This window comes from Anser anser, assembly GCF_964211835.1.
Source record: "Anser anser genome assembly, chromosome: 4".
Classification (NCBI taxonomy): domain Eukaryota; kingdom Metazoa; phylum Chordata; class Aves; order Anseriformes; family Anatidae; genus Anser; species Anser anser.
The window spans coordinates 20,691,569-20,717,803 of NC_139724.1; the positions used below are offsets into that span (position 1 = coordinate 20,691,569).

Below are 26,235 nucleotides of genomic sequence, written 5' to 3' on the forward strand. Positions count from 1 at the left end.
AACTCCCCCTCTCTTTTGGAGCAATATAAAAGGGGTACAGAAGTCAGAATAAAGCTGAATGAGCTGATGCAAGAAAACCAAAAAGAGCACAGAGTGTTTATTCACTAACACCAACAAGCAGCAGAAGGTGTCCGGAATTGTCTTACAAAACACTAAGATTTCTATGAAAAGCAGAGGCATCATCAACTAATACGGCATTTCTCTCCCTCAGAATGAAAAACATGCATGACACGGGTCCAGATTTTTTCAAGCCATTCGAGTTAGCCCGTGCCGTGCTCTCAAGTAACTGCAGCTGAAACACTCAGCTGAAGGGACGTTTCGGTGCAGTGAACTATTGCGTTACAAGTAAGACAAGTTGTGAAACAACAGCTCGAGAGGGAAATCTCCTTGTACTTGTTTACACAAAGCAGGATCACGCACGCAGTCAGAGCAGCATGCTGCACAGCTCAAGCGAGCACCAGCCCTATACAAGTGGGAAGAGGGCTGCCTTAAGAAGCCAGAAGCTTGCATCCTGAAGCTGGCTGACTTTCAGGCCGAGGGGGACGCTGAAGCAGCAGATGAAGCTGATGAACTTGTAAACTTTCCAGTGCTCGGGCTTTATTTGTCTGAGCCTGATACTCCCCTCTGTGGGTGGAGAAGCCGAGGGGCTGGCTGACGTCACCCGAGGAGCAGGGATAAAGCCCGGTGCCCGCAGCTGTGGGGTGACCACCAGCTCCCGCAGGGTCAGCTGCCCCGTCCAGCAGGTGCCCTGCCAGCAGCACCCACCTCCCCACACACCTACAGGAAAAAGGAGCGGGAGAGCCCCTGGACACCCGTCCACGATGCCCCAGAACGTTGTTCTCCAAGGACCAGCACCCTGGGGATTCAGGCTCTCGGGAGGAATAGACTTTAACCAACCCTTGATCATAACCAGGGTACGTACCTTTCCATTTCCTCGCTGTTTATTGCATTTTCTAGATGTTGCAGATGTTTGCCCTTTAGTTTTCCTCGATCTCAAAGTTGCAGTGGAAACTGTGAGCAGATGAGCAAGGAGTTGCTAGTTCTGAGGAGAGCTAGCTGAAAATGAAGTGTTTTTACAAGCTTTATCTGTCTTTCTAGGATTGCTTTATTGGTGTAAAAGAGATTAAGTGCATTTTCTACTCATGCCTCAAAAATTAAAATCAAGTGCCTCGGCAGCAGGAAAACTCTGGCATCGTTTCCCCGGGCAGTCAGATGAGAAAATAATCTCTGAGCCTCCTGGAGGCCAGAGCCCAGCTCTACCATTTTCACAGCCATCCTGTGCACTTGCTGAGGGAGAAGGTGCTGGGCAGCAGCTCCTCGTGTCTGCAAGCTTGTACGTCATGTGCTTTGTGCCAACTTCACAAGATTGATCTGACCCTCGTTTAACTAGAGTAAAATCTGCATGTTGCCAGGGAAGGCAACAGCACCTGTTTTTATGTGCAAAAGTTTTCGCTTCCATGAATGTTAAATCAGTGAATTATCAAAAGTTATCTAATCCTGAATATGCAGGAGAGAATTCTTCAGTGCTTTCTGCCATATGTAGTAACAGACAATTTCTATCACACACACACACCACTAAAGGGCAGCAAGAGCCTGAGCCTTCATTTTTCCCCATGGATTTTGAACTATTAATTGCAATTTATTTAAGAAACTAATTACTTGGTGAATGGAGCATGTAAAAGTCTACAGGTATCTACAGTATCTGTATGCATCTACAGATATAGATCCACCTAATGACAAGAAAGACATTATTTTGATAGTTTTCATGTTCTGAAAACTGGTATTCAACACAAAGATCAGAATTATTATTTTCCCTGTATTCTTTCTGCTTTTCAGTACCTAGCACACCAAGTGCATGTTGCATGAGCCTCCAAATCACCCATGCCCCCCCCCCCCCAACCAAGCCCTGCACTATGACTCAATATATACACTATGTCTGGTATTAAATAAACGTCAAGAGCCTTGAAGGATGGATACCACTGGTAATGCCTTGCAGTAAATATGCTTCTAAACAGGAGTCTTTAGAAAGTTTAAGCACAAACCCTTCACATATTATACCAGTAAAGATTAGTTTCATTTAAACACTTACTCCAGATGCATACAAGCATAAAAAAAATACTTATTTTAAAAGTAAGCAAAAGAGAATGGTATTACTTGACTTTATGTAACTTCCGAACAAATATTCATCAGACGTAGCACAACCTTTAGACAAACAGAAGACCAAAAAGAAACAATGAATTAAAAAAAAAAAAAAAAAAGGAAAATCTCTGGATGTTTTGGGGCCTTCATTGCCTTTTATGGGCCTCTAAAAGAAAAATAGTTTCCATTATCTCTAATGAAAAATATTTTAGCAGTGTCTGGTTTGTATTTTCCCTGTGTTTAGATTAAGTACAATGAAGTTTAAAACTGTAGTAACAAAGGACGTTACTATAAATGTAGCTTTCTAAAGAATAAATGATTTTACAATTGACTCATACCTATCAAATGCCTCACAAGACATAAGCCACTGGCTTCTAGCAAATTATCTCAATGCTCAAAAATCACATTATAAGTAGAGCTATGAAATTATATATATATATTTATATATATATATATATGAGAGAGGACATTTAAGTCTGTTTAGCTCAAGTTCAAAAAATTTAATGGTAGATTTGTTTCATATTAATGTATTTGCTATCACAGTATACATTTAGAAGAATCCTTAAGTAAGTAAGTATGCTGTAGCTCTTAAGAGCTGGTGAATGTTTTGCAGGATTCAAACACCCTGCTCTTTACAGGCTAGATTTTCCTTTCATATAAGGTATCACCAGCCCTCCATTCACATTTGGTTTAACTGCTCTGACAAGAAATATTATTAGCCATTAAAACAATGAAATCATTTTCAAATATTTTGAAAAAAATAATAGGACAGCTGTAAGTTTGGTTGGCTATGGCCCCTGTTCAACAAAAGGAAGCTTTTACCAGGACTTGTCTGAGAGACAGACAACACAAGAGATCATCTTACACCTGTCTAAAGAACAGATGTCATCTCAAAAATTCATCTGCAATTTCCCAAGCAAGGCAATTGTCTTGACTGTTTCAAGCAAATGCAAAAACCACAGATCCTGAGCACTGGGAGGGAAGGAGACCAGGAAGGGACTAAAAATAGATGCATTCAGTTAGATTCTACTAGGGTCAAAAATCAAGCAAGTAACTAGAAATCAGGAAAACTTTTAAAATCCTTGGGACTTCACATAGATGCAAAGAAATTAGGTAAGGGAAACTGATCAAAACCCCAGTCTTAATAAAACAGACTAATTTCAGTCTGTGCTGAACAGAAGACCTGGGGTTAGGTATTTAGAGGAATGCCATCCTAGACTTTAAGTAATATTGAATAGAGTTACAGAAAATTAAAACTTGTAGAGGTTGGAAGGAATGGTAATATCAACTCTATATTTAAATTCTATCTTACTATAAACATTTACAGATCACAATGGAAGTGTTTATATTAACTCAGTTTTATATTTAGCCTCTGTCTGCAGACATTCATACCTCTTCAGAAAACACAGAGCTTGAAATATTTATGAAGGTGTGTCATGACTGGTTTCATAAGTCTATTAAACAGATGATGAGAGTTTTTCTTCAAAGTAACATAACAGACATTGCCCTGCATGGGGTTAAATAGTTATTTTATCTCCAACAACGTCAGGATGATCAACACATATCCTTGTATTTATCCAAATTGGAGTTACCTAGGATACAGGAGCAACAGATGTGCCATACAGACACGTCCTGAAGAGCAAGGCTAACATTTTCAGAAAGCACCAGGAGGATCTACTTCACGAAGCAGTGAGTGGCACACAACACACACTGTGGCCATAACACGGTTCTAAGAAGTCACAACCTGCATTTCATACATCATGAATAAGTTCCTTAAGAAACGGCATCACCTGCATTACTGAGATACCCACAATATCAATATCACACCGTGATCTGGCAAGGCACAGCCTGATACCTTCCTATCAAATGCAACTCTGCAGCACTTCTTCTATTAAGAGTATTAGTCTGGCTGCGAATGCTCTGTCATGTTATGGAACTGTCCTGCAGTTTGTCATCCCGTGCACATCCACAACATGCTAGGCAAAGTCAGGAGCCATTCCAGGTTACAGGGAGAAGCATGATCACACTTCACCCGTGTATTTATTACTACCTTTATGTATGTCATCTCAGTGTGGTTTATTTAAGCTAAAAGCCGTTGAAGTTTTAAAAACAGACAGTTTTGGAGACCCCAGACTTATAATCTGAGTAACTTTCTTGATTCCTGCTCAGACTGATTACTCAGGCACCTTAACACTTTGTTCCATACATACTACACAAGTCCATTCCTCCATCCTTTTGGAGCGTGGTGGGGCTAAAACCCTCCAGTGTACCCATTTGGAAAGCTTACCTAACTTACTTGATAATAACACGCACACTGCAGTTTGTTACGGAGAAATCACAAATAAGTTTACATGCTGGAATGCACAGAGAAAAAAAAAAACAACTAAGTTCTTCAAGAAGCAGTCAGACCCACTGAACAGAGATGGACAGCTGGAAAGAGTACAGAATGACTATGGCTGATTTTTGCCCTTGTTTCAATACTAACACAGTACAATGCATACCAAAAAGAATATTTCTGTTTAATTTCTATGCTGACAGTTAGTAATGTCACCTCCACAGGCAACAAGTCTACCTAGTTTGCCATAGCTGGGGTTCTGAACATACTGGAGGCATGAGGGGGGGCTTACTTTCTTCTTCTGTTGGAAAATGGGAAACATCAGAACTGAAGAACATCTCCATAGGTTGCAAATGACCTCTGCAATAGTTATTTTAAAACAGAACTGTTGCATTTCAATTATTTTAACCATGATGTAGAAGATGATCAGAAATACCAAGAAATCAAACAAAAAAACCTTAGGGCTACGTCTCTGAACGTCACTGATGTTGGCATATTTCCCTGAGGTACGAATTGCACCACACAGATCACCTTGAAGGATCGGGGCCACTGCTACTCAGGTGCAGCAGAACTTAAAGTTCAGCACTTTAAGGAGTTCAGGATCTGGATTAGACGTGAATAAATATATGTTTTCGGTATTATGAGCATATTTATGAGGAGAGGCCATGCTAGCAGGAAACATAGTAACTACTGTAAATTGTCCTTAAACACGGTAAGACCACAAATGGTTTTGTGTGTTGCCCGGTTAATGGCAGGTCACACACCTGAGCATTAAGTAGCACAGTTGTCAAACAGTGTGCTATTCTGCTATTGCCTGAAGTTGGGAGGGAGAACTGAACTGCTTTCGTCAAGCCAATTACACAATGGCAGCTGAGACAGAAGATTCAAGGACAAGTTAAAGCAATTACACAAATTAGAGTGGAAATTATTTAACGCAGAAGCGTGAAGACAATTTTCGTCTACTTTGAAGTTATGATGAGTACAGCATTTAAGTGGTGAGCTGACAGTGGAACTACAGAGGGAACAGCAGAATTAAAAATACAGTTGTTGTTTTTTGTGAGCAATCATACAGTTGTTTACACACCCATCCCCAATGCAACAGGCAATAGGGAAGAAGCATGGCGACATTTGTTTTTCTCTCTCAGTTTTTAAGGTATGTATGCAACTTAAGTAAGCAGTCACAATTTGTTTTTCAGATTACACCTGGAAGCAAGGCTTCGGCTGCCAACCTGTGCCCTGGTGATGTTATTGTGGCTATTGATGGCCTGAGCACAGAGAACATGACACACAACGACGCGCAGGAGAGAATTAAAGCAGCGACACATCAGCTATGCTTGAGAATAGAGAGGTATGTGTGCACATCTGCTTGCTCCTGATAGAAGATACTGTCCAACTAGCTGATTAACGCAGTGTAACTATCATATAGCCTAACTAGGTAAAAGAGCTTTAAGAATTCCACAAAACCTTTAAAATTACAACCAGCTCCAGCTCACCAGCTCCAGACTAGGCCAGATTCCCCAGAGCACACCCTCAGGCACAGGAGCAGCTTCCCTCAGGCTACCCACTACCTTCACTGAGCTACAAACCGACCTCTTACTGCCTCCCCTGATGTCAGGAAATAGACAGTACTTTACATTCTTAGGAAATTAGGGGCTGGAAAGTGCCACAACAGAGCCCTTAGCTAGTTGTCTTAGCTTGTTTAGTTACTGCTCTGCTCTGACACTGCCCCAGCTCCAGGTGCTAATCATTGCCTCCAGTCCTCAAGCACAGGCAAAGCTGCTAGCATATCTTCCCAGTTATGGAAAGCAATGTCACAGCACACTTTCACAAGTAGGAACAAATAAGGGAGGACTAAAGCCTTCCTTTATGGTCACAATGTATAAACTTAAAATAAAAATAAAATAATAAAAAAAACCAAGGATTTTCCAAGCAACGTGAGAAAAAAAGAAGAAAAGAACTCTCTTACCTAAAAGGCAGGAGTCCAGAAACTTTTTGCAGTCATTTCTCTCTACTAAAGCTTCCAAGAGCAACAACCTGCATCTTCACATCTCCTAACTGAGTTTGCTCAGCCTTTAATCAGAATCACCTAGCGTACTTTCCCAGCTGCCTCCAAGAATCAGCCAGCTCAGACCAACCTGATGCCCTCCAGGAGGCACAGCACTTTGTTACAGCTGACCACAATGTGCCTTTCCAAATAAAGGAGTATTTTTCTTGGAAGGAGAATTGTCTAGTTACTAGAGCTCAGACCTTGAGTCAAAAATTCCTATGCTTAATGCCAGTATATCAATCTATTACAGATTGCGATACGCCATTTAGCAAGTATTCAAAAATATGGTAAGTGTAATTGCCCGTATGAAATATGTGCATATTTAAGAATATACTGAATATTTGGATTTATATAACAAACAGTACTACTATGTACACACAAGATCAATGTTTAAGAATAATATTACAGCACTTCAAAATCAGCTACCAAATTTCCCTTTGTCAGTGAAGACAGAATTGTAGCAGATATTTGCATGTTTGCTGTCTCTGCTTAAGCAACTGAAAGAGCCACCTGTGAAGCTTTTATTTACAATTGTATGCATACTTTGCAAACCAAGACTGCAATCCTCCTGCATTGAAAAATTAGCCCTTATGTGGATATTGTGGTCATAAAAAAAAAAAAAACAAAAAAACTGATGTTGCTGAGGTTTAGGAAAATTACTAATATATAAACTTATTTGTGAGAAATATTAACCTATCAACCACTAAGAAAAACAAAACTGTATAAAGCTTGGTCTGTCCTGGTCATAAAGGGACTAATTTGTCTTTGCATTTCATTAACTATTAAATTATTTCCCATTGTTCATAGCACTTTTTTATTTTAAAATGATAAATTTTTATACAGTTTATGTACGGTACACTATAAACTGTTAAAGTATTTTTATGTCAAAATGCTAACAAAACAGAGCAAACTACAAATTCCCACACTGCATTATCTTTTACATGGAAATATACAAATATACAGGAATTCAAGTTAATTTCTGCCTTTCTTTCTCTCTCTCTAGGAAAGAGACTAAATTATGGTCCCCACAAGTTTCAGAAGATGGCAAAGCACATCCCTTCAAGATAAATTTGGAAGCTGAACCACAGGTATGAATTCTTAAAATTTACCTAACCATTTTCATTTATCTTTTTACACTCTAAATGATCTCACTCATGGTTATTAAAATTCTTTGAACACCACTTCATCCGTTATCTGCCAGTTTAAGCTAATATGAACCATGACAGGCATTATATATCTTTTTGTATCATATATATATTATATACGTATAATCTTATCTGACTGGATATTTTAGGTTTTCAGCTGCAACTGAAACAAAATTTTACCAATTTACAATACACTCCCATTTTCTTTAAAACTGCACATATCACCATAGTTCTACTACAGAAAAAAAAAATACACTCCTTTTATTCTGATGCTGTTTAAGATGCTTTAACTCCTTTAGAGACCTCATCATGTAGGTTCAGAACTAAATATCAAATACCAAAGCAATGTGCCCATCAAGTCAGAAAAAATCTTTTTGATGGAACAGGCACATAAACAGGGAGATTTGTTAATGTTGGGTCTCTTTACCTCCATATACTTTTGTACCACACCACAGAACTGAAAGTTACTGAATTGTATAAAACCCACTCAGTGATCAATAAGCAAAACGTTCATCACTTCTGAACAGCAAAAGCAATTCCAATCCATTTAAATCCTCCTCTCTCTTCAAACTCATACCCAGTCCCTTGTGAGGAGCTGTGAGCAGAAGTACCCATGTTTTTAATAGTTAATTATCTAGCTGTTGTCTACAGCTAGTGCCTTATTCCTTTGTCATTCCTCCTTTTACTTACATGAACATTTGCTGTAGTCTCAAGAGGGAAAGAGAAAAGAGCATTCTGGTTGCAGGCCAGGATCAAAGCAAGTATGTCAAGTGTTTATTTTGTGCTGTCCCAGAAAAATAAAATAAAAAAAAAAAAAGAGCAGATTCCATTTGAACAAATTCTACATAATACATGCTTCCACCAGTTCTGTTTTCACAGTTGCACTCCCAAATATGAATATGGCATTTCAGTGTTCCAGTTCTCTCTCTTCTTTCCAAACTAAAACCTTTGTGTTAAGTGATACAGCAAAGTTCATCAGAAACAATCCACCCTCTTCAGCAGTAAGAGGCAGTGTTACAAAGGAACAAAACGGCTATTTTAAGAGCTCTTTTTTTTTTTTGTGGAGTAGCTAAGATACACATAGAAGACATAGCAGAGGAACAAAGTCACTACAAAAGCTGTACAGAAGGCCATATAGGTATGCATGACAGGACAGTAATCCAGTAATCCCTGTGCATGAAAGCTGCGTTCCTAAAAAGTGCAGTTACTTACAAATAGATCGCAAGATTTCAGTAAGTGCTATTTGGCAGCCTTCTGAAAAGCAGTCTCCACTGGGCAATTAGAAAAATAATACTTCTCCTAGATTTAAATAGTGGATCTCTCCATTTTGTGTGTACCTCTTTCCTTTATTGGAAAATCAGGAGTACTGAATATATTCAATAAATAATAAGCCTTAGAAAAGTAGCAATGCTAGTAAACAAATATGCTAAACCACTGGAGGGATGATTTACATTTTAGATTAAATTCTTCCTTCCAAGCACATTTATCACTCTGATCTATATGTGGAAAAAAATAGCCTTTTTTCCATAACTGCAGAAATTTTACACTTAATTTTAATGCATATTTAGTCTCAGCGCCAGACCCATCAGTGTGTGTGCCAGTAGTGCAAACAATTCAGCATGAAAGTTTCTTTAACCTCAGGTGACTATTTACAGCATAATTATATGCCATGTAAGTCACATTAGAGTGTGCTGCAGTCCAATGATGAATAAAAACCTTGAGGCCCAGGCAAGTCAAAAAACAATATCCAAAAGCAGTACGGTATTACTTCAAATGTAAATCCTTTCTATCCGAAAGTATTGCACATATTGGTTGGCCTGCAGAAATGGAAAATCACTGAGTTCTATAAAAAGCATTTCCACCATTTATATAATAATTAGAATTGCCCAAAAGGTCACAGATGTTATAAATGCAGACGGAATTTTTCACTCTTGCCAAGTTCGTTAAGAAAGTTTCATGAGGGGAAAGTCAATAATTTAAAATACATTGGGAGCTAACTAAATAATAATAGATTAGTTGCAATTACTATAATAACTAATAATAAGTTAAATAATTAGTTGCAAGCTAGTAACAGATAGTTATAAATGAAAGTAAAACATGCTTTAAATTGTTCACCATATCAACACGAGGCAAAAGAATGCCTACTTTCAACAGATGGAAAGTATTCTACAGATGTTTATGTGAAATCTGATAAACAATTAATGCTGTGCACAGGGCAGCTCTGGAACAAGGAACCTTTACACAGTAGAAAGCTTTTGCGTTAGGCTGAGCAGCCCCAAACAGTCATTTGGAGACTGATAAGAGGGAATTGTCAAAACACCGTGAAAACTCTCCCTGTTTTTTACTCTGGATAGAGCAAACAGAGACAATAATCCCAGCAAATAACTTCCAGCAACAGCTGCTGACTAGGAGCCAATCTTGCAAACTACATGTTCCCACATAAAAACCAACCACCTAATTTTGTTACTCTGAAGCAACCTATAGCATGATGAATAACAGGAAATAATAGACTACCTGAAGTATTACTAATACAATCCCTTCGTATTCTGTATAAAAGTAATATAAAACATAAGGTTCTCAAATAATATAATTAGGAATAGAAAATCATTGTAAGTGGCAAAGTGTACCTTATTAAAATCATTTTTTAAAAAAAAAGCTCACGTGTACCTTCCTGATGTATTTTCAATGTAAAACAATGTTATGACCTGTCATTTTTTTTCTCATTTACCTTTTTCACCTCATGTAAAATTAATTTGTTTCCATCACCATATTTCTTTAATGCTTTTATTTGGACTTTTTTTTCATTGCTTTTATCTTTGCTTTTGAACACTTTGTTAAGTGTGACTAGACCTTTGTCCATGAAAGACATATCCTAGGACATATAAATATACTATATACATAGAAAAGTATAAAAAATCCAAACAAACCAAAACCCTATTCTACAAAGTAAGCTTACAGTCTATTAATACTTATAGTCAAGTTTTGAAACCATATAATCATGCTAATGTAGTTTTGAGGATCTAGCCCATCTTATGTAACAGCACTCAGAGATGATGATTTTAGTCCCCAATACCTCCAACAGGTAAACACTTGTGTACTGTCATGGTAATTATCCTCAAGGAATGCCAACACTTGGTCCTTGCTAGATGCATTTCTGCAGACTTTTGAGGCTCTGTTCATTCTGTTGCTGATATCTATATCAATGCAAAATGCATTAGTCTTACAAAAAGGACATCAGTCAAGTAGAAAGATTTTAAGAAATGAAATACTGTAATTATAAAATATTCCTGCTTAGGAATTTCAACAACCTTCAGTTCTCGTTTAGCTTTGGAACTAAAGGAGGACTTCTCACAGATTCAATAAGATCCAATAAACACAAGAGCTGGACTATTTGCTGTATGTTCTTTCACTGACATTTTATATGAATAGATGAGGGGTTTTTTTTTTAAAAAAAGGAATTTAAGTTTAACTAACTGCAAATACCTGTTTCACAACTGTTATATTGTAAATATGCTATTACGGTGCCATGTCTTCTGTGCTGTTCGTCAACAAGAATTAAACAGGCAGTGAAATGACAATGTTCATGGTTGTTTTTGTTTGTTTTGTATCATACATGGATTTAAACCAATTTAAAACAGTTTTATATTAATATCTTTCATAAAGTAGACACGATCCTAAACAGTAGAAGCTTACTTCCATTTACTAATACATTTTGTCAACAGCAACCCAATTCTACTAGACAGAAATCAAGAACTGCAAGTAAAATCTCTGTGCTCATTTATCTGATTGCTGCTTTCAGTAATCTCTTCCAGTGCAATGCTGCTAAACATTTCCATTTAATAAAGCTGCTTTTTACTCTTTGCATCTTCTGGCTGCACGCACTATATAACCATGACTTTTCTTAAGGTTTGTTCCTAAATACATTTCTAAAAGCATTCAAATTTTTCAAATGAAAACTACAGGGCCAATTCACATTCAGGCATTCAGAATTTTTATAAATAATTCACCAAATCTTTGAACAGAGACTTGGTATTTTCTGAAAAATAAAATAAAATAAAATAAAATAAAATAAAAGGGCAATAATGTTTGGGGAATAAATAAAAACCTACAGATGTCAAAAATGTGTCCATGCTTACCTCATCTGCTCTTTTTATCTTGATTTATTCCATGGATTTCAGTATTAAAATTATATTGCATTTGTTGCTAATAAGTTGTATTTTATTTCAACTGGAAATTTTTCTAACATTCCTAAAGGAATTTAGGAATTCCTTTAGTAATAGGTAATCTAAAAAGGGCATTTCTACATTAAAAAATAATAATAATAAAAATAAAAAATAAAAACTTGGTTTAAAATTTTACTTATCAAAACAAGGAGACTGGTTTGTATCGCTTGCAAGATATGACCAAAAGACCACAATTGCACCTGAGTAATTTTAAAACTGAAGATGTTTGATGTGTCATCATTACAAAGTATGTGATAGTAAATGCAGAGCATAAACTGTACACAGTGATTAAGCCAAAAGCTCCAGTACCTAAGGTACAATTCGGAATAAATCTCATTCAGGAGTATCAGAACTTAAACTCTCTATAGTCATAAGACACAGTGTGATATCAACGTAAATACAGAAATGGTCTATTGCAGTATACGTATCTGTATAGTATTGTAGATGTATTCCTATTACTCCAATTACAACTTCTAGCACAGATTTGAACTCAAAAGTTAGGAATAAGAAAGCACTCAGCAGGTGTGAAAGTCCTGTTCTCACTTCGCGTTTCATCCTCTGCAGATTTGCTATTAGGTGGCCTAAATGTTTGGAAGTCCAAACGCTATGCAAAATACACATCTCAAAAACAAGGCCAAATCAGAGAATTGGCAGAGATATATTCTCATTGAAATATAATTTACTGAATATATATTTCTCATTAAAATACTGATGATCTGTGCTATCTTACCATTGCAGCTTCCAGTCAATATGGGGGAAAAAAAAGGCAGAAGTCAGAGATTAACACTAAAACAGAGTAATTAAGCTAACTAACTATATGTGAAACGTTTCTAAACGATGAACATAAACATTGTAAAATCTAGAGAATGATACAACAAGTTGCTATAATATTCATCCCTCCCATTTCGTCTTGTGCTACTCACCAATATGGAATACCTTCTTCTTGCCCTGAGGCAGAAAATATAGTCTCTGAATGTATATGGCTTAAGTAGCGAATAGAAAATTCATGGAAAAATATAGTGTGCTTGCACCAGTTAAGAAATAACAAAGTTGCAAAAGTAAAAAATGCAGAGATTAACAATACTGATGTTGTCAGTTTTACTCATTACTAGCTTTGGTGTGCATTGTAGCTTTGTGTATTTTGTCTGCCTATCACGTACAGGAATTCAAGCCTATTGGTACGGCTCACAACAGAAGGGCCCAGCCTTTTGTTGCAGCAGCAAATATTGATGACAAAAGACAGGTAGTGAGCTCCTCCTATAATTCTCCAATTGGGCTGTATTCATCTGGCAATATACAAGACGCGCTTCATGGACAACTGAGGAGTCTCATTCCTAACTCATCGCAAAAGTGAGTACTGGTATCTCCTTATAATAATACACGCTCATTTGTGTTATATCACTATCTGTTCTGTTTTCAATTAAAAAGTCCAGCTCTTGCTGTTTTGGCTGATAATCAGGGGTTTATTGATTATCCAAAAAACTGGTGATAATTGAAGCAATTTTTTTCCAGCACAGAAAACTATGCACTCAACTCTGTAGTAGCAGCACTGCAGGTAGCTACAATTTGCCCTCTATGTTGGGCAGCAACTCTACCTCTCATCCTTCTCTAATTGCCCGTTATTCTCAAAGTTTCTCAGCACTAAATTGATGGTCTTTTATCTACCAGGAATGTACAAATAAACACAGTTACTTCATGGTTACAACTTCAAACATTTATTACCTACTTTTTAACAAGAAATAAGTATGTATAGGCCAAAGGAAGTTATTTTAACCCTCTTGTCTTTACAGGATATCAACTACTTTGAACACAGGCATAATATTCGGCCCAAACCTTTCATACTCCCAGGCCGAAGCAGGTTATAAACTCTGAGTGCTGTGATGGATTTGCATGCATGGTGTTATTTTTTAATGGATACTCACAAACCATATTAATGGAGCATACTGAGGCATTTGAAATTAATTTACAGTGGTATATAACTTAATGCTGAAATTTAAAAACCTGAGTTGGTGGACTTGCAGATATCAGGCTTGAAATTCAAAATTTCCAAAAGAAAGTAGGTCCAGACTCTACTCTCAGTTTTACAGATACAAGTCTGAAGGAACTATATTCATGAATATGATTCAGATTACAGTGTAGCACCAGGTATTGTACACATAAATTTACAGAGCTGTGAAATTCTTCTGTCCAAGTGCAAATATATGTAACTTCTTAACTTGCTAAATAAAAGATAGCTAGTTTTTTTTAATTACCATCTAGGCTATACAGAGATTTTAAGTTTATTTTTCAGCAGACAGCTATTCAGAAGACAACCTAGTGACCTAATATAGAGCTAAAACAGAACTGTCTGATGCTAAGATCTGTAAAGCTCTAGAATGCAGAAAACATCATATATTTACATACCTTGTTTTGGTGTAATATTCCTCTATCATAACTGGGGGCAAAATACCTGGCTTACTATGATTTACTATGATTTACAATACTTACTTACTATGATTTACTATGATTTACAATATTAAATACAGAGAGGAGAAAAACAATACAAATTCTGTGGCTAAAATGCAAGGAAGTTCAAAAAAGCTTGAGTGACGCAATACAACGCTATCCTTTATCCTTTCTATCAGTGACAGATTTTACTGGTGGATTTAGTGTTCTGTATTTCATACCGAAGGTCAAACTGCCTGTATTTTAGTTATACTATTTTGAGTCTGATAAACAAGACTTAAAAAAAAAATAAATTACAATCTCATATGGATTGTCGGTTTTGTAGGATGTGTTGCTTTGGAAACATACGTGGCCTCTAACAGCAGCATTTACATGTAGACTAGACAAAAGAGATAACAAAAGAAGACAGAAAATAAAGAAGATTAAAATATAAATATATATATATATCTCAAATATATTTGCTATATATAAATAGCAAAAAAAGATAGACAAAAAAAGATAGACAAAAGCCTAGACTGGCTTTTGGACCACTAGGTACCATCTTCAGGTACCTAATCAGATTTACAGAAGCTCAACTGGGTGTGTTGGGAGCCTACTCTCCTAATTCAGAAACCTCAATTACACAATATTTTCAGTGAAAATGATGAAATAAATGGCTATTTTCCAGCTTGCCAGATAATACCAACCTGTCAGAAATGCACCAAGTCTCAGAACGTTAGCTGGGCAAGTCTGTGTGGTGTTTTAGTGTTGAATAAGTCCATATTTACAAACTGCAGAATCTCTGATGGAGAATCTTACTTCCACAAAACCCTGGCTGTCACACTGTTTGTCTCCTACTTTTTCAGCAGTTTGGCTGTAAAAATACTCTTTGTTAAATACAACAGAAAAACCCAAACCTCCACCTTGACTGTAATTATCCCTTTGGAACGGACAGCTGAGACTAAACAGGACTGACTAAAAGAGGAGCTGATTCTGGACTGTGGGATTGAGCTAACAGATTTGACATTAGCCACAATTTTGGACTGGACTTTGACAAAACTAACTGGAAATTATCTTCTTTATATATGATTATATTTTATTTATGCTTCACTTTATTCTGCTTTAACATCACTTCAGCTGCTTATAGCAAGATTTATGCTTCTTCTGTCCTTCTCTCGTTATTATCCATTTACTAACACTATCAGCACTGATAAAACTTATCTTACTGCAGAATCTAAAGGTGGTCTTATTCTTTTACACACACACAAGAATGTAATTTTATAAATTGCCCCCAGTATTAGTATTTTTGTCTGACTCACTAGGTGATAATACAGAGCTTGTACTTTTGCTTTCAGACTTGCCTACCATTCATTGAATTACCTTTCTTTTGATATGGCTTGAATTGTAGACAACGTATTTCCCTTCACAATTTCAAGAAAGTGGTCCTACACAAATTCTCCATTGAATCAAAGGGAAAATTTGGGTTTTCTCCATACACGAGTAACTACTGGGCAGAGTACTGCACTGCACAAACTGTGAAATGTAATACACTCCCTGGTTTACACAGAATCGTTCATCTTGGAAAGAGCTGACATAACCCTGATGTGCAGGTTGGAGGGAAAAGATCAAGCATTTATCATCTCTTGGCTCTGAACATCATATAAATGGTAGCCTGTGGAAAGCCTGGGTTAAGTGCTGTTACACAGCAACAGGAAAGAAGTATCCCTGAACCAAGAAAGCCTCTGAGGTGCTATGGAGAAAAGACTGAAGTATTCAAATTAGTGACATTGAAAAAGACTAATGCTTGCAATATTTTACTAATTCTTCTTAACAGACTTCATGTTGGTGTGCAGCAAGTTTACTCCAGTAATGTAGACCAACATTGATATAAAACTTCACATCCTTTTTATTTTATATAAATCACATGTAAAGTCTACTTCAGAAGGAGCAAAATTAATTCTTTGAATACATAGCCACTGTTTTTGTGAAGGACCACTTTACGTTCTACTGGAAACACTGTAATTTAGAAAAGCAAAAGTATGCCTGGCTATTTTCACATCTTTTTTTCTTTGGAATATGCAACAAATATTTAACAAATATATATATATATATATATATGTTGTTAAATACATTTTAAAAGATTAACAAATACCAAGGAAATGTAGGAAATGTTGGATTTGTTATGTGACTTTATAGTAGTCTCTTCAGCCTGAGATGGATTACAAGGTACAGGACTGGAATGGTGCATTTAGGATTCCAGTATTGCAGGTGTTTATTCTGTCACTGACATGTACAACTCACATAACTTTTGTAAGCTACCCTTTTGGAGATCTTAAAAGTTACTCACTTAGAACAATGAGTTTTAGTGAGGCTTAATTAATCCTCAAAGAAAATCTAGCATTCAAAATACAAAGTAATACTGTGTTCTGAATTATTCAATCTATTATATTTTTGTCTTTAAAGATAATGCATGCCAGAATTTTGAGGAATGCTTTATAAGTGGCATTGACGCTTTTACTTTTCAATGAATGCACATACTTTTGCTTTTCTCTACTTTCTCTACTTTGGCTTTTCTGTATTTGTTGTATTCATGCTTTTCAGTCTTGTTAACATCACCATATTCCTGTACTTTTGTCTTTCTTCTCTATAATCCGACACGCACTGCACACCTTTCTGCAATCTGGCTGTAACGTGCAATTAACACAGTGGATGCAGTACTCCTTCGGGGATTGACTGTGGCAGTGGACGCAGCACCCCCTCTTCCATTAGCACCGTCAGCTCTATCTGCCCCACCGAGCTGAAAGCGGTGGCTAAGATGGCCCCTAACGTTCCCCTGGAAATGGAGCTGCCCGGTGTCAAGATTGTACATGCTCAATTTAACACACCCATGCAGTTGTACTCAGATGACAATATCATGGAAACACTGCAAGGCCAAGTTTCTACAGCTCTGGGGGAAACACCCATCATGAGGTAATTAGAGCAGTACGTTTAATATTGTTGGATATACAAATTTAGGATATACTGACAATCCCAGGCTTTAAGAATTTACATGGTTTCTACAACAAGGTGTAAAAGGGTTAGAGAGAAACTAAGTTATTTAAAAACATTCAATATTTTCCTTAATCTATTAGTAATTTATGACTTTTTCATCTGAAGTGTTAAAAGTCTTTACAAATAACTCTTTCATAGGAAATAATCTCGTAGTTGTAGCTACTAAGTAAAAGCTGATTAAACTGTCTTTACTGTAAGCTGACTGACCACTCCAATTCAAGATTGATTCCCTCCAAAATTCACAACTATTTATTATTGTTTTAATTGTTGCTATTTAAGAATTTATTCTTATTAATCATTAATACATTATTATTATTAACTGACATTTCTTTCAACCGTTGAAATTCTAGTTATGAAGCTTAGGAGATCTTGTAGATATTCACGCTCTTTAGCTCCCACCTAGGGCAATTCATTCAGTACCACTAGCTTTTCTCCAAAAAGAGCCAGAATTGACTTTCTAGGCCTACTGATAGATCTCTGTAAAGGTCAAAAGCTGATTCATGAATTTTACCTACTACAGGAACTGAAGGGCAGGTAGGAACCTTGTGAATCTGGACAGTAATGATGAATAATAAAATGTTTTAAAGCTCTACTCATTTTTTTCAAGGTACAATTTATCATTCATATTGTTTTATCTCTACTTTTGCATAATAGTAACTTATTTTTCTGTTTCACAACAGTACTTAAGTTCATAATTTATAATATGAATGATGTAAACTAAAGCTAATTACTAATACTTTAAATAAACTATAATCTCTGGCACCGATGAGTCTTTTTCAGCACCTTGCAGAACTGGGCTGTTACTAACCGTAAAAATCATATTTGTCTAGTATTTAAGTTCACTCTAATCTGATGAAAACAAAACTGTACTTCATGAAGTCTGCTGAGTGATGTTACTCTACTGCATGAATCTTATCCTCAATCACAAAAAAAAAAAAAGGCCAACTTACTTTTTCCTTATTCTGAAATATGGATTAAGCCCAGAGTAATCAGGTTTCATGAATGCCTGTAGTGTTCCCAGTTTGAGAACTGTCTGTCTACACAGGTTTGAAATCTCTCTTTTGTTGCGAGATTCATTTTCACTAGGTATGAATTTAGAAATGTTTTCTCATACACTTGTGCCTGATTTTTGGCTTTTGTATGTAACTGTATTATCACTTGTTTGATTTTTAGGAATATTTTAGTAAAGAAGAGAGAATCAAGGGTTTAATTAGATATTTTTAAAAGTGAGCTCACTCTTTAGATTAAAAGTTTACGAGGAGAGAAAAAAATGGTATTTTATTCACTGGCTTAAAAATGGCTCAGAGAAAGCTGGTTGATTCTTGAAGATGTAAGCAATTAATATAATCAACAGTGGCCTCTAGCTGGCTGCCCAAGTGCTGCTGCTCTTACTGTGCATTTGACAGTCTAGATGTTATCCTGGGAAACAAACAAAATTGTCTAAGTCAAAAACAGTTTAATTCCTTGTGAAATTAGTGGGTTTTTTTGTTTGATTGTTTGTTTTTGCTTTTTTTTTCCAGTAGCAACTTACCTAAGGTTCAACAGAGAGTTAGAAGCCAGTTGTAACAGGAAATTTAAACTGGACATTTACACAAATATCAGTGAGATAACAGACTGCACTGAAGTGAATTTTGACCTTTCTAATTAGTCCCAGTAGCAGTTTGAAATTTACAGATGCCACACATTTGGCCTAATTCCTGACAGTGCATGCAGTCATCTGCTCTTCTTTTCAGCTACTCAAGATGTTACTTATCATGATCAATTTAAAATATTCAGCACAGTTTAAAATACCATGAAATATTCTTGGTACATTCCTTAGTTCACAGGTCATTGGAAATTCAATCATCAATTGTTGTAAGGGAGTGTAGTGATAGGACAAGGAGTAATGGCTTTAAATTAAAAGAGGAGAGATTTAGATAAGATGTTAAGAGGAAATTTTTCACTCAGAGGGCGGTGAGGCACTGGGACAGGCTGCCCGGAGAAGCTGTGGATGCCCCATCCCTGGAGGTGCTCAAGGCCAGGCTGGATGGGGCTTTGGGCAACCTGGGCTGGTGGGAGGTGTCCCTGCCCATGGCAGGGGGTTGGAACTGGCTGGTCTTTAAGGTCCTTCCAACCCAAACCATTCTGTGAATTTAAGTGTTATTTGGACAAAAATTTACCTTATATTTTTATCATAAAATTGCCATTACAAAAAAAAAGTCATGTGCCATTCTAATATAATTTACAAAATAAATTTTCCAGTCAACAGTGTTTATCTTACAATGTTCTCTACCACACAATACTTACTTCATTCTCTTTTGACACCTCCATAAATTAAATAAGTAACAATTAGCTTAGATAAATAATCACCATCTTAACTAGCTGACTGAGCCAACTTAGAAAATCAAGAATATCTTGTCTTCATGACACTCTTCCAAAGTGTTTGTTTAGGTTTTGTCTGACCCCATGTAAAGACATGAGCTGTGATTTTATCAGCATTCTTGAGGCCAGCTGCTGTGACAATGGAATTTCTGGATACTGCACCAGAGAGCATCTGCTAATACAGCAGCTGATCACTTGAATGCAACTGCTTTGAAGTTAAATGCAAGTACTGGCTTATTTCCAAATGCTGTTAAGAGCCAGGGCAGTAATTATGGAAATACTGTCATGAGTTCATAGATTTATTTTTGTATGAATTCCACAGAATTTTTTTCCAGTACATTAGATCAAGAGAGGACTATATAAAGCAGTACTACCTGGAGGAAGGAGTCCTTCAGAGATTGTAGAAATTCACTCGTCTTTACATCTGTTTCCTGAAACATATTCTATGCCTGTCAGAGCTATTGCTTCTAAGTTACGTTCATTAACTGCTTTATCTGCTCTTCCTCCCTGCGATGCAGTGACCCAGCTCCCACCGCGGTGCCTCAGTCCGACGTGTACAGGATGCTGCATGCCAACCAGGAGGAGCCCAGCCAACCTCGTCAGTCTGGCTCCTTTAAGGTGCTCCAGAATTTAGTCTCCGAGGAAGGTGGTTAATAATGACATATTCTACCTGTTCAAAGTATTTTTAAATGTTTGTGGGAAGGGGGGAATCTGAGAAGAAAATAAGAGATCAGAACTATACGAAGTTCTGACAGACCAAGTTGTTTTGAATCTGACAAATAGTACACAAGCCTACTAACATTTTTCCCCTTGCTTTTATAGCTAGCAGTGTCCCATGTGAGTAAGATGGGAATGTTAATTACATTTTTCAGAATCTCTTCTCAGAATGTTAAGACTGTTAGTGTACAAAGTTGATTAGAGCTGAATGAGGTTTTATGCAAGAGAACTTTTGGGATAACAAGAAACAAAACTCTCTCTTCCACATCCAGGAAAAGAGAAATATAAACCAACTCCCAAAATAAGTTTTACTCATCCCCTCTTAATTTTAAATAAAAACTGAAGACAACAATACCATTTACAGTCATATTTTCTTCAAATGAAGAGGTTTTGAAAATAAAAAGGAACATTAAACTAAAAGCTATAGGTTTCTTACATTTACAGTAAGCATAAGTAGTAAAATATAACCAAAAATAACCTAAAAATATTTAAATATTTATCATTTCAATTTTTATACCTAAATATTTACCAGAGAAGGAATAAATATATCTATTTTTTCTGTACATATATTATTTTGGGATTTTGGGGGTAATCTTCTTCTTGTATTTTGCTGTATTTTTATATTTGTATTATGTTATAAATCTTTCTGAATTTCTTGTATGGTTAGTTATACAAATAAGAACTAAGCTTTCAAACAATAGGTCTTGACTATGTTAAAGTGCTATGTTAAAGCCAAATCCTCCTCCTCCTATTATACCCAGGATCTGCAATCAGTGAATGAGCAGATGCCTATGAGACAGAGTACTATCCTTTTAATCAGTTGTACCTGCTTTTTGGCTATAGCATACAATATCCTTCCCAAATCCAAAGACATGGGATCTGGCCCACTAAACTTGTACAGAGAAACTTCATTATTAGTTGGCATAAGTGAACGCCTGTAAATACATCCAGAAGTGTGTATTTACAGGAAAAGTGCTTAACTGCTTCAGATGCTTTTATTTCAGCCTGTGCTTAACAGAAATGTTTTGGTTCTCAGATGGACGCCCTGTGGGTACAAGAAGTGTGAAAGCACCTGTGACAAAGATACCCACCGGCTTGCCTGGTGCCCAGAAAGTGCCACTGTGTGACAAATGTGGGAGCGGAATTCTGTAAGTTGTTTCTTTCTAGTTTTAGAAATCTCTAGGGTAAGCACATGCCCTCGAACACCATCACAAGCTAGAGGAATCCTTATCAAGTGATGGTCTCTGCCTGAGAGACAAAAAGAAAAATGCTTCTAGAAAACAGAGATATGAGCTAATGATTTGAGATTTAGGACAATATATTTTTATATGTTAGCCACTTTAAATACAGACAATTTCAGTTTTGACACTGTACTGCAAAAGTTTTAATTAAGGTGTCTCAGGGCCTTTTGCAAGTCGATCATTAACACATACTAATGAAAACAGCAGTCACCCGTGCTATGCTGTGTTAAGCTGTGAATTCTGCAGGTTGCTCAGGGGTGTAGAGCACCCCTCTCCCAGGTGAGTGGGAGTATCTGGAACACTGAGGCCTATTTTGAAACTTCAGATTTATGTTTGAATGACATCACTAACTTCAGCAAAGGACGCAGATAATGATGAGCTCAGACCGCAGTCACCAAGGAAATGTGTTTTATAAACTCATTTACCACCATTTTGATAGGTGGGACTGTACTTTCTGTGTTGTAACCAAAATAACATGATTCTTCAAACCCTGTTTTTCCAATAAACTATCGAACAGTCCACATCATCCCCTCTAATGCCTTTTATATCTCGCTTACTCAAACTCAACTTCCAATCTTAGATTGTGCAGAGCCTGGCAAAACCAGAGAAACTAAGGCCTTAAGAGAGATACCTAGAACTTGCTTCATGTCATACTGCTGTTTCTTCGCACTTTAAATTCCTATGAATTAATTGTGTGTTTGTTTTTTTTTCTTGTAATTGTTTCCATATAGAGGGACAGTGGTGAAGGCACGGGATAAATACCGGCACCCAGAATGTTTCGTGTGCTCCGACTGCAATCTTAACCTGAAACAAAAGGGCTACTTCTTCGTGGAGGGCCAGCTGTACTGTGAAGCTCATGCGCGAGCTCGCATGAGGCCACCAGAGGGATATGAAGCAGTTACTGTTTACCCAAAATGCTAGTCTTACCTTAGCACACACATACATGCATGCACACGAGAAGCCATTACCAGCTTAGAACTGCAGTACAAGTGTCAGGACTCCTGCCTGAATCCAAAGTAGCAGCTTTTAAACTGTCTCTTATGGGAATCTGAGCAAGGTGGAAGTCCCTATTAACCAGCAGTAACGTACTATACCAGTAAAATTCTGTCAAAGGATTATCTTTGAAGTTGCCAATATAACTCGGTGGAGTATGAACTAAAACAGCTGTACTGGAATAACAAAAGTGAAACAGCAGTGTTATTACAGGATCACTACAGTATACACACACATCCTGTAATCAAGACATTATTTTTAACATAAATTAAAAATCTGTGCAAGCAGCAAAAAACATTGAAAGCCTCGTTGTGTTACAGGCTGTGCGCTACCAAATAAAGAAAATTGACAGATCGTTAGAAAAGCAGCTATTTTACATGGATAGTACAAAGCAACCAGATGTTCATGTCTGCTTCAACCATCTATTATTCAAGTATCATTAATGTGTGCCAAAAAATAGATTTCGCTTACTTTGCTTTGAATTTGGGGTTATATTTACTTAATTTTCTGATGCAGCAAATGTGATGAGGAATAAATACCTATTCATACAAGAAAATGCCTAGTGTAATAAAGACCATTTAGTAAGAAGTAAAACAGTTCTATGTTGTTTCAGTGATTTACAATGAAATTGGCTTTCACATCACTTCACAGAAAATTGTTCTGAGGCATGCACACACATACATTGCTTTTTGGAAAAAAAAAATATTCTAATAGGAACTCACTGCAAATCAAGAATGAAAGTAAATTTAAAAACCTTTCTGCAGAAAATGGTACTGTTATTTGCCTCTCCATCACTTAATTTCCTTAATAGGTACAATGGAAAATATCATTATAATACGTTTATTTCTGGTAATTAAAATTTGGACATCTTTAAAAATGACTGATAATTAAAATAGGCAGGAGAAATATCTTTTATAAAAAGCCTGATGAACTTCCAAGGGGGGGGGGGGGGGGGAAAGCTGGATGAAAACAGTTTTTAAATCAACTTCTGAAACTCTTTTAAGGGTTGCATTGCTTTCAGGTAGGTGCCAGCTGCATACACACACACCTGTCTGACAAATTCAGCCTTAGCATTTTCCAAAAACATCAACACCATACATCAATTCATAGCAGAAGTGAACAACTAACGGTAAAAAAATCTTACATACTTTTCCGATTCTAAAATACATAAGAAGCTTAAAATGTAAGTGGAATACAGAATCAAAATTAGAAGCTGTATATACTTTACATTTATTTTTTAAATTGAGATGAATCACAAAGCCTGAAATGAAATGTTTGTATACTCAAAGGCTTTTCAAGGTGTCTTAAACTATTATTTCTGAATTTAAATCTTCTTAAAATGTATGTGTCCCTGCATTTAGAATTTAAGTCTGCATACCAAAAGCATATAGAGATGCACCCTTCTAAAGGTTAGTTCCTGAATTATTTTCAGGCACAAAACACAATTCTGCTCCTCACGTATCATGGAGGAGCAGAATTCATAAAGTAAACATGAAAATCATTTTGAAAGTGAGAGTGCATATAATGTGTATTTTTACAAACCTGAAATATCATTAGTGTTTTACAATAATTGCTTAATGTTCATTTATTTGTGGAGCAACTGAAAGTAAAAATAAATCACTACATACGATGAAAATTCTGTGTTTCTTTTCAACAGGTATGAAAAATGAGAAAGTGTGAGTGTCAAGGGGCTTGACAATAATAGAAGTTTGGCATTTTCAGCCACGCAGAGCAGTATGCTTTGGATTTATCAAACAGCTGGCAAGAATTAAACAATTTTTAAACGAGGCATTTGAACATATAATCTGGGCAAAATTAGTTTTCTGAATGAAATTATGTGCTTTCAAAACTGGAGACCCTCAACTGCCCTCTCTTTAACAGGGCAAACATACCAATTGAAAACATGGGGAAACTCCCAGGAATGTAGCTACAAGAAGTGTTAGGTTAAAAGAAAGTCACATAACATGACTTGATGCCAAATCTTTGGGGGAAGTTCAGTGGCATTGCATCATGGCATGCTATTTTGAGAGGTTTGAGGTCGGAGATGACTTTCATAGAGCTAGAAGGTAAGCCTATCTAATTGCAAGTACCAACCTATGTGAAAATATTTACACCAGTGTAATATAAAGGAAACAGATTTGCAATTCATACAGGCACAAGAATCTTTGATACTAATAGAGAAGAAAATTAGGAAATCACATCCTATCTTCTTTTCAGATTGGGGGAATACAGAGATTTAAAAGTGAGAGAAAGATACAGCAATTCTCTCTGCAGCGTGCTCAAGGCCACATTCTTTACCTCAGTAGGGTGTCAGGGGTTACTGGCACAAATCCTTCCTATGTAATGTGTCCAGCGAAAGAATGATCCACTTTATCTGCTGGCTTAAGAATGGCACACCCAGTAAATCATGATAGTGTAATGCTACTATGCTGCTCAGCTGTGTCCAGGCTTTTTTAGATACATATTACATGCAGAGAGAGCTATGGCATTTATTTTTAGATGGAGAGAAAGATAATAAGTGTGACTTCATATGCTTGTTATCTGAACTCTTCAAATGTTGATCAACAGGTGTGAAAAGTTTTCCTCAGCTATGCTACTACTGCATAAACAGTGGGGCTATTCTGTGAGACAGTAAAAAATTGAATTTTTTTACTGAATTTACTGAATTACTGAATTGACAGTAAAAACTTGAATTACATGAAATTGTAATTCTCCAAATGAGCAAGATAAGAATTGCATCTGAACACACACAGATTAGTTTATAGGGTGCTTTTGTATCCATTGTTCCAAGATGAATGCTTTTAGTCTCTTACGTAATGCTGAAGTGTTACCAACAATCTGAAACTTCAAAAGCTCATTAAAGTAATTAAAGAATCTATGCTTTTTCCATAACTCAATAACCCTTTCAGGTTTTCAACCACATTCCACCACTTAAAAATTGCACTAACATTTCTGGTCAGATCACAAGTGTGCTATTGAAAGTAAATCCCTCCTCATTCCCACTCACTGCATTTTGGTTCACATCGCCCACCAAAGTGCATGCACAATGATTTCCCTTATGACGAAATTCAACTAGAAGAGAATCTCTGCTAATGCACACCAACCACTAAAGGGAATGCAGTCCACACAATGATATTAGACCTAAATAAGCCCTCCCTGAACCACATATTATGGAGTTGCCATGTCCTCAGCACCAACATCTGCCCCTACTGCACCATGCTGCCTGCTAATGCAGACACATCCTGAAGCTTCCCTTGCAACTTTCATAGATAAAAAGCTTCTTAACAGAAATAAAATTACTGACTATGTTTAAAACTAGGGATAGATCCAGTCTGCAGAATTTGGGCCGGTTTGCTCAAGAACTTTCCTCAAGATGATGTGCTCCAGAATTTTGGTTCAAATTTCTATAAATCATGTAAAAGGAAATGACTGTACTCTTGGGTACAGATCTGACCTGCATGTAATATACAGGCATCTGAATCAAACTCTACTTTAGAGGGGCTTTTTCACAAGGATAAAGTTATCATTTACCTAGTGATTTCATATTTTCATGAATAAA

General features: G+C 36.6%; 2 protein-coding genes across 11 annotated transcripts in view; one reads left to right on the forward strand and one right to left on the reverse strand.

Moving 5' to 3' along the window:
- CFAP96 (cilia and flagella associated protein 96) overlaps nucleotides 1–26,235 on the reverse strand; it is a 92,301-nt gene that overhangs the window by 37,948 nt on the left and 28,118 nt on the right. The window lies entirely within an intron of this gene.
- On the forward strand, nucleotides 106–24,312 carry PDLIM3 (PDZ and LIM domain 3). Of its 2 annotated transcripts, XM_083834299.1 has the most exons (8): nucleotides 106–914; nucleotides 5,671–5,822; nucleotides 7,525–7,609; nucleotides 13,680–13,747; nucleotides 17,020–17,283; nucleotides 20,244–20,371; nucleotides 21,479–21,590; nucleotides 22,415–24,312. In XM_083834299.1, the coding sequence occupies exons 1-8, from the start codon at nucleotides 822–824 to the stop codon at nucleotides 22,602–22,604; spliced, it is 1,092 nt and encodes a 363-aa protein (XP_083690425.1). In that variant the 5' UTR covers nucleotides 106–821; the 3' UTR covers nucleotides 22,605–24,312. The 2 variants fall into 2 exon arrangements, with proteins under 2 accessions (XP_083690425.1, XP_083690426.1); XM_083834300.1 differs by lacking the exons at nucleotides 13,680–13,747; nucleotides 17,020–17,283 and adding an exon at nucleotides 13,052–13,239 and having other exon boundaries at nucleotides 350–914.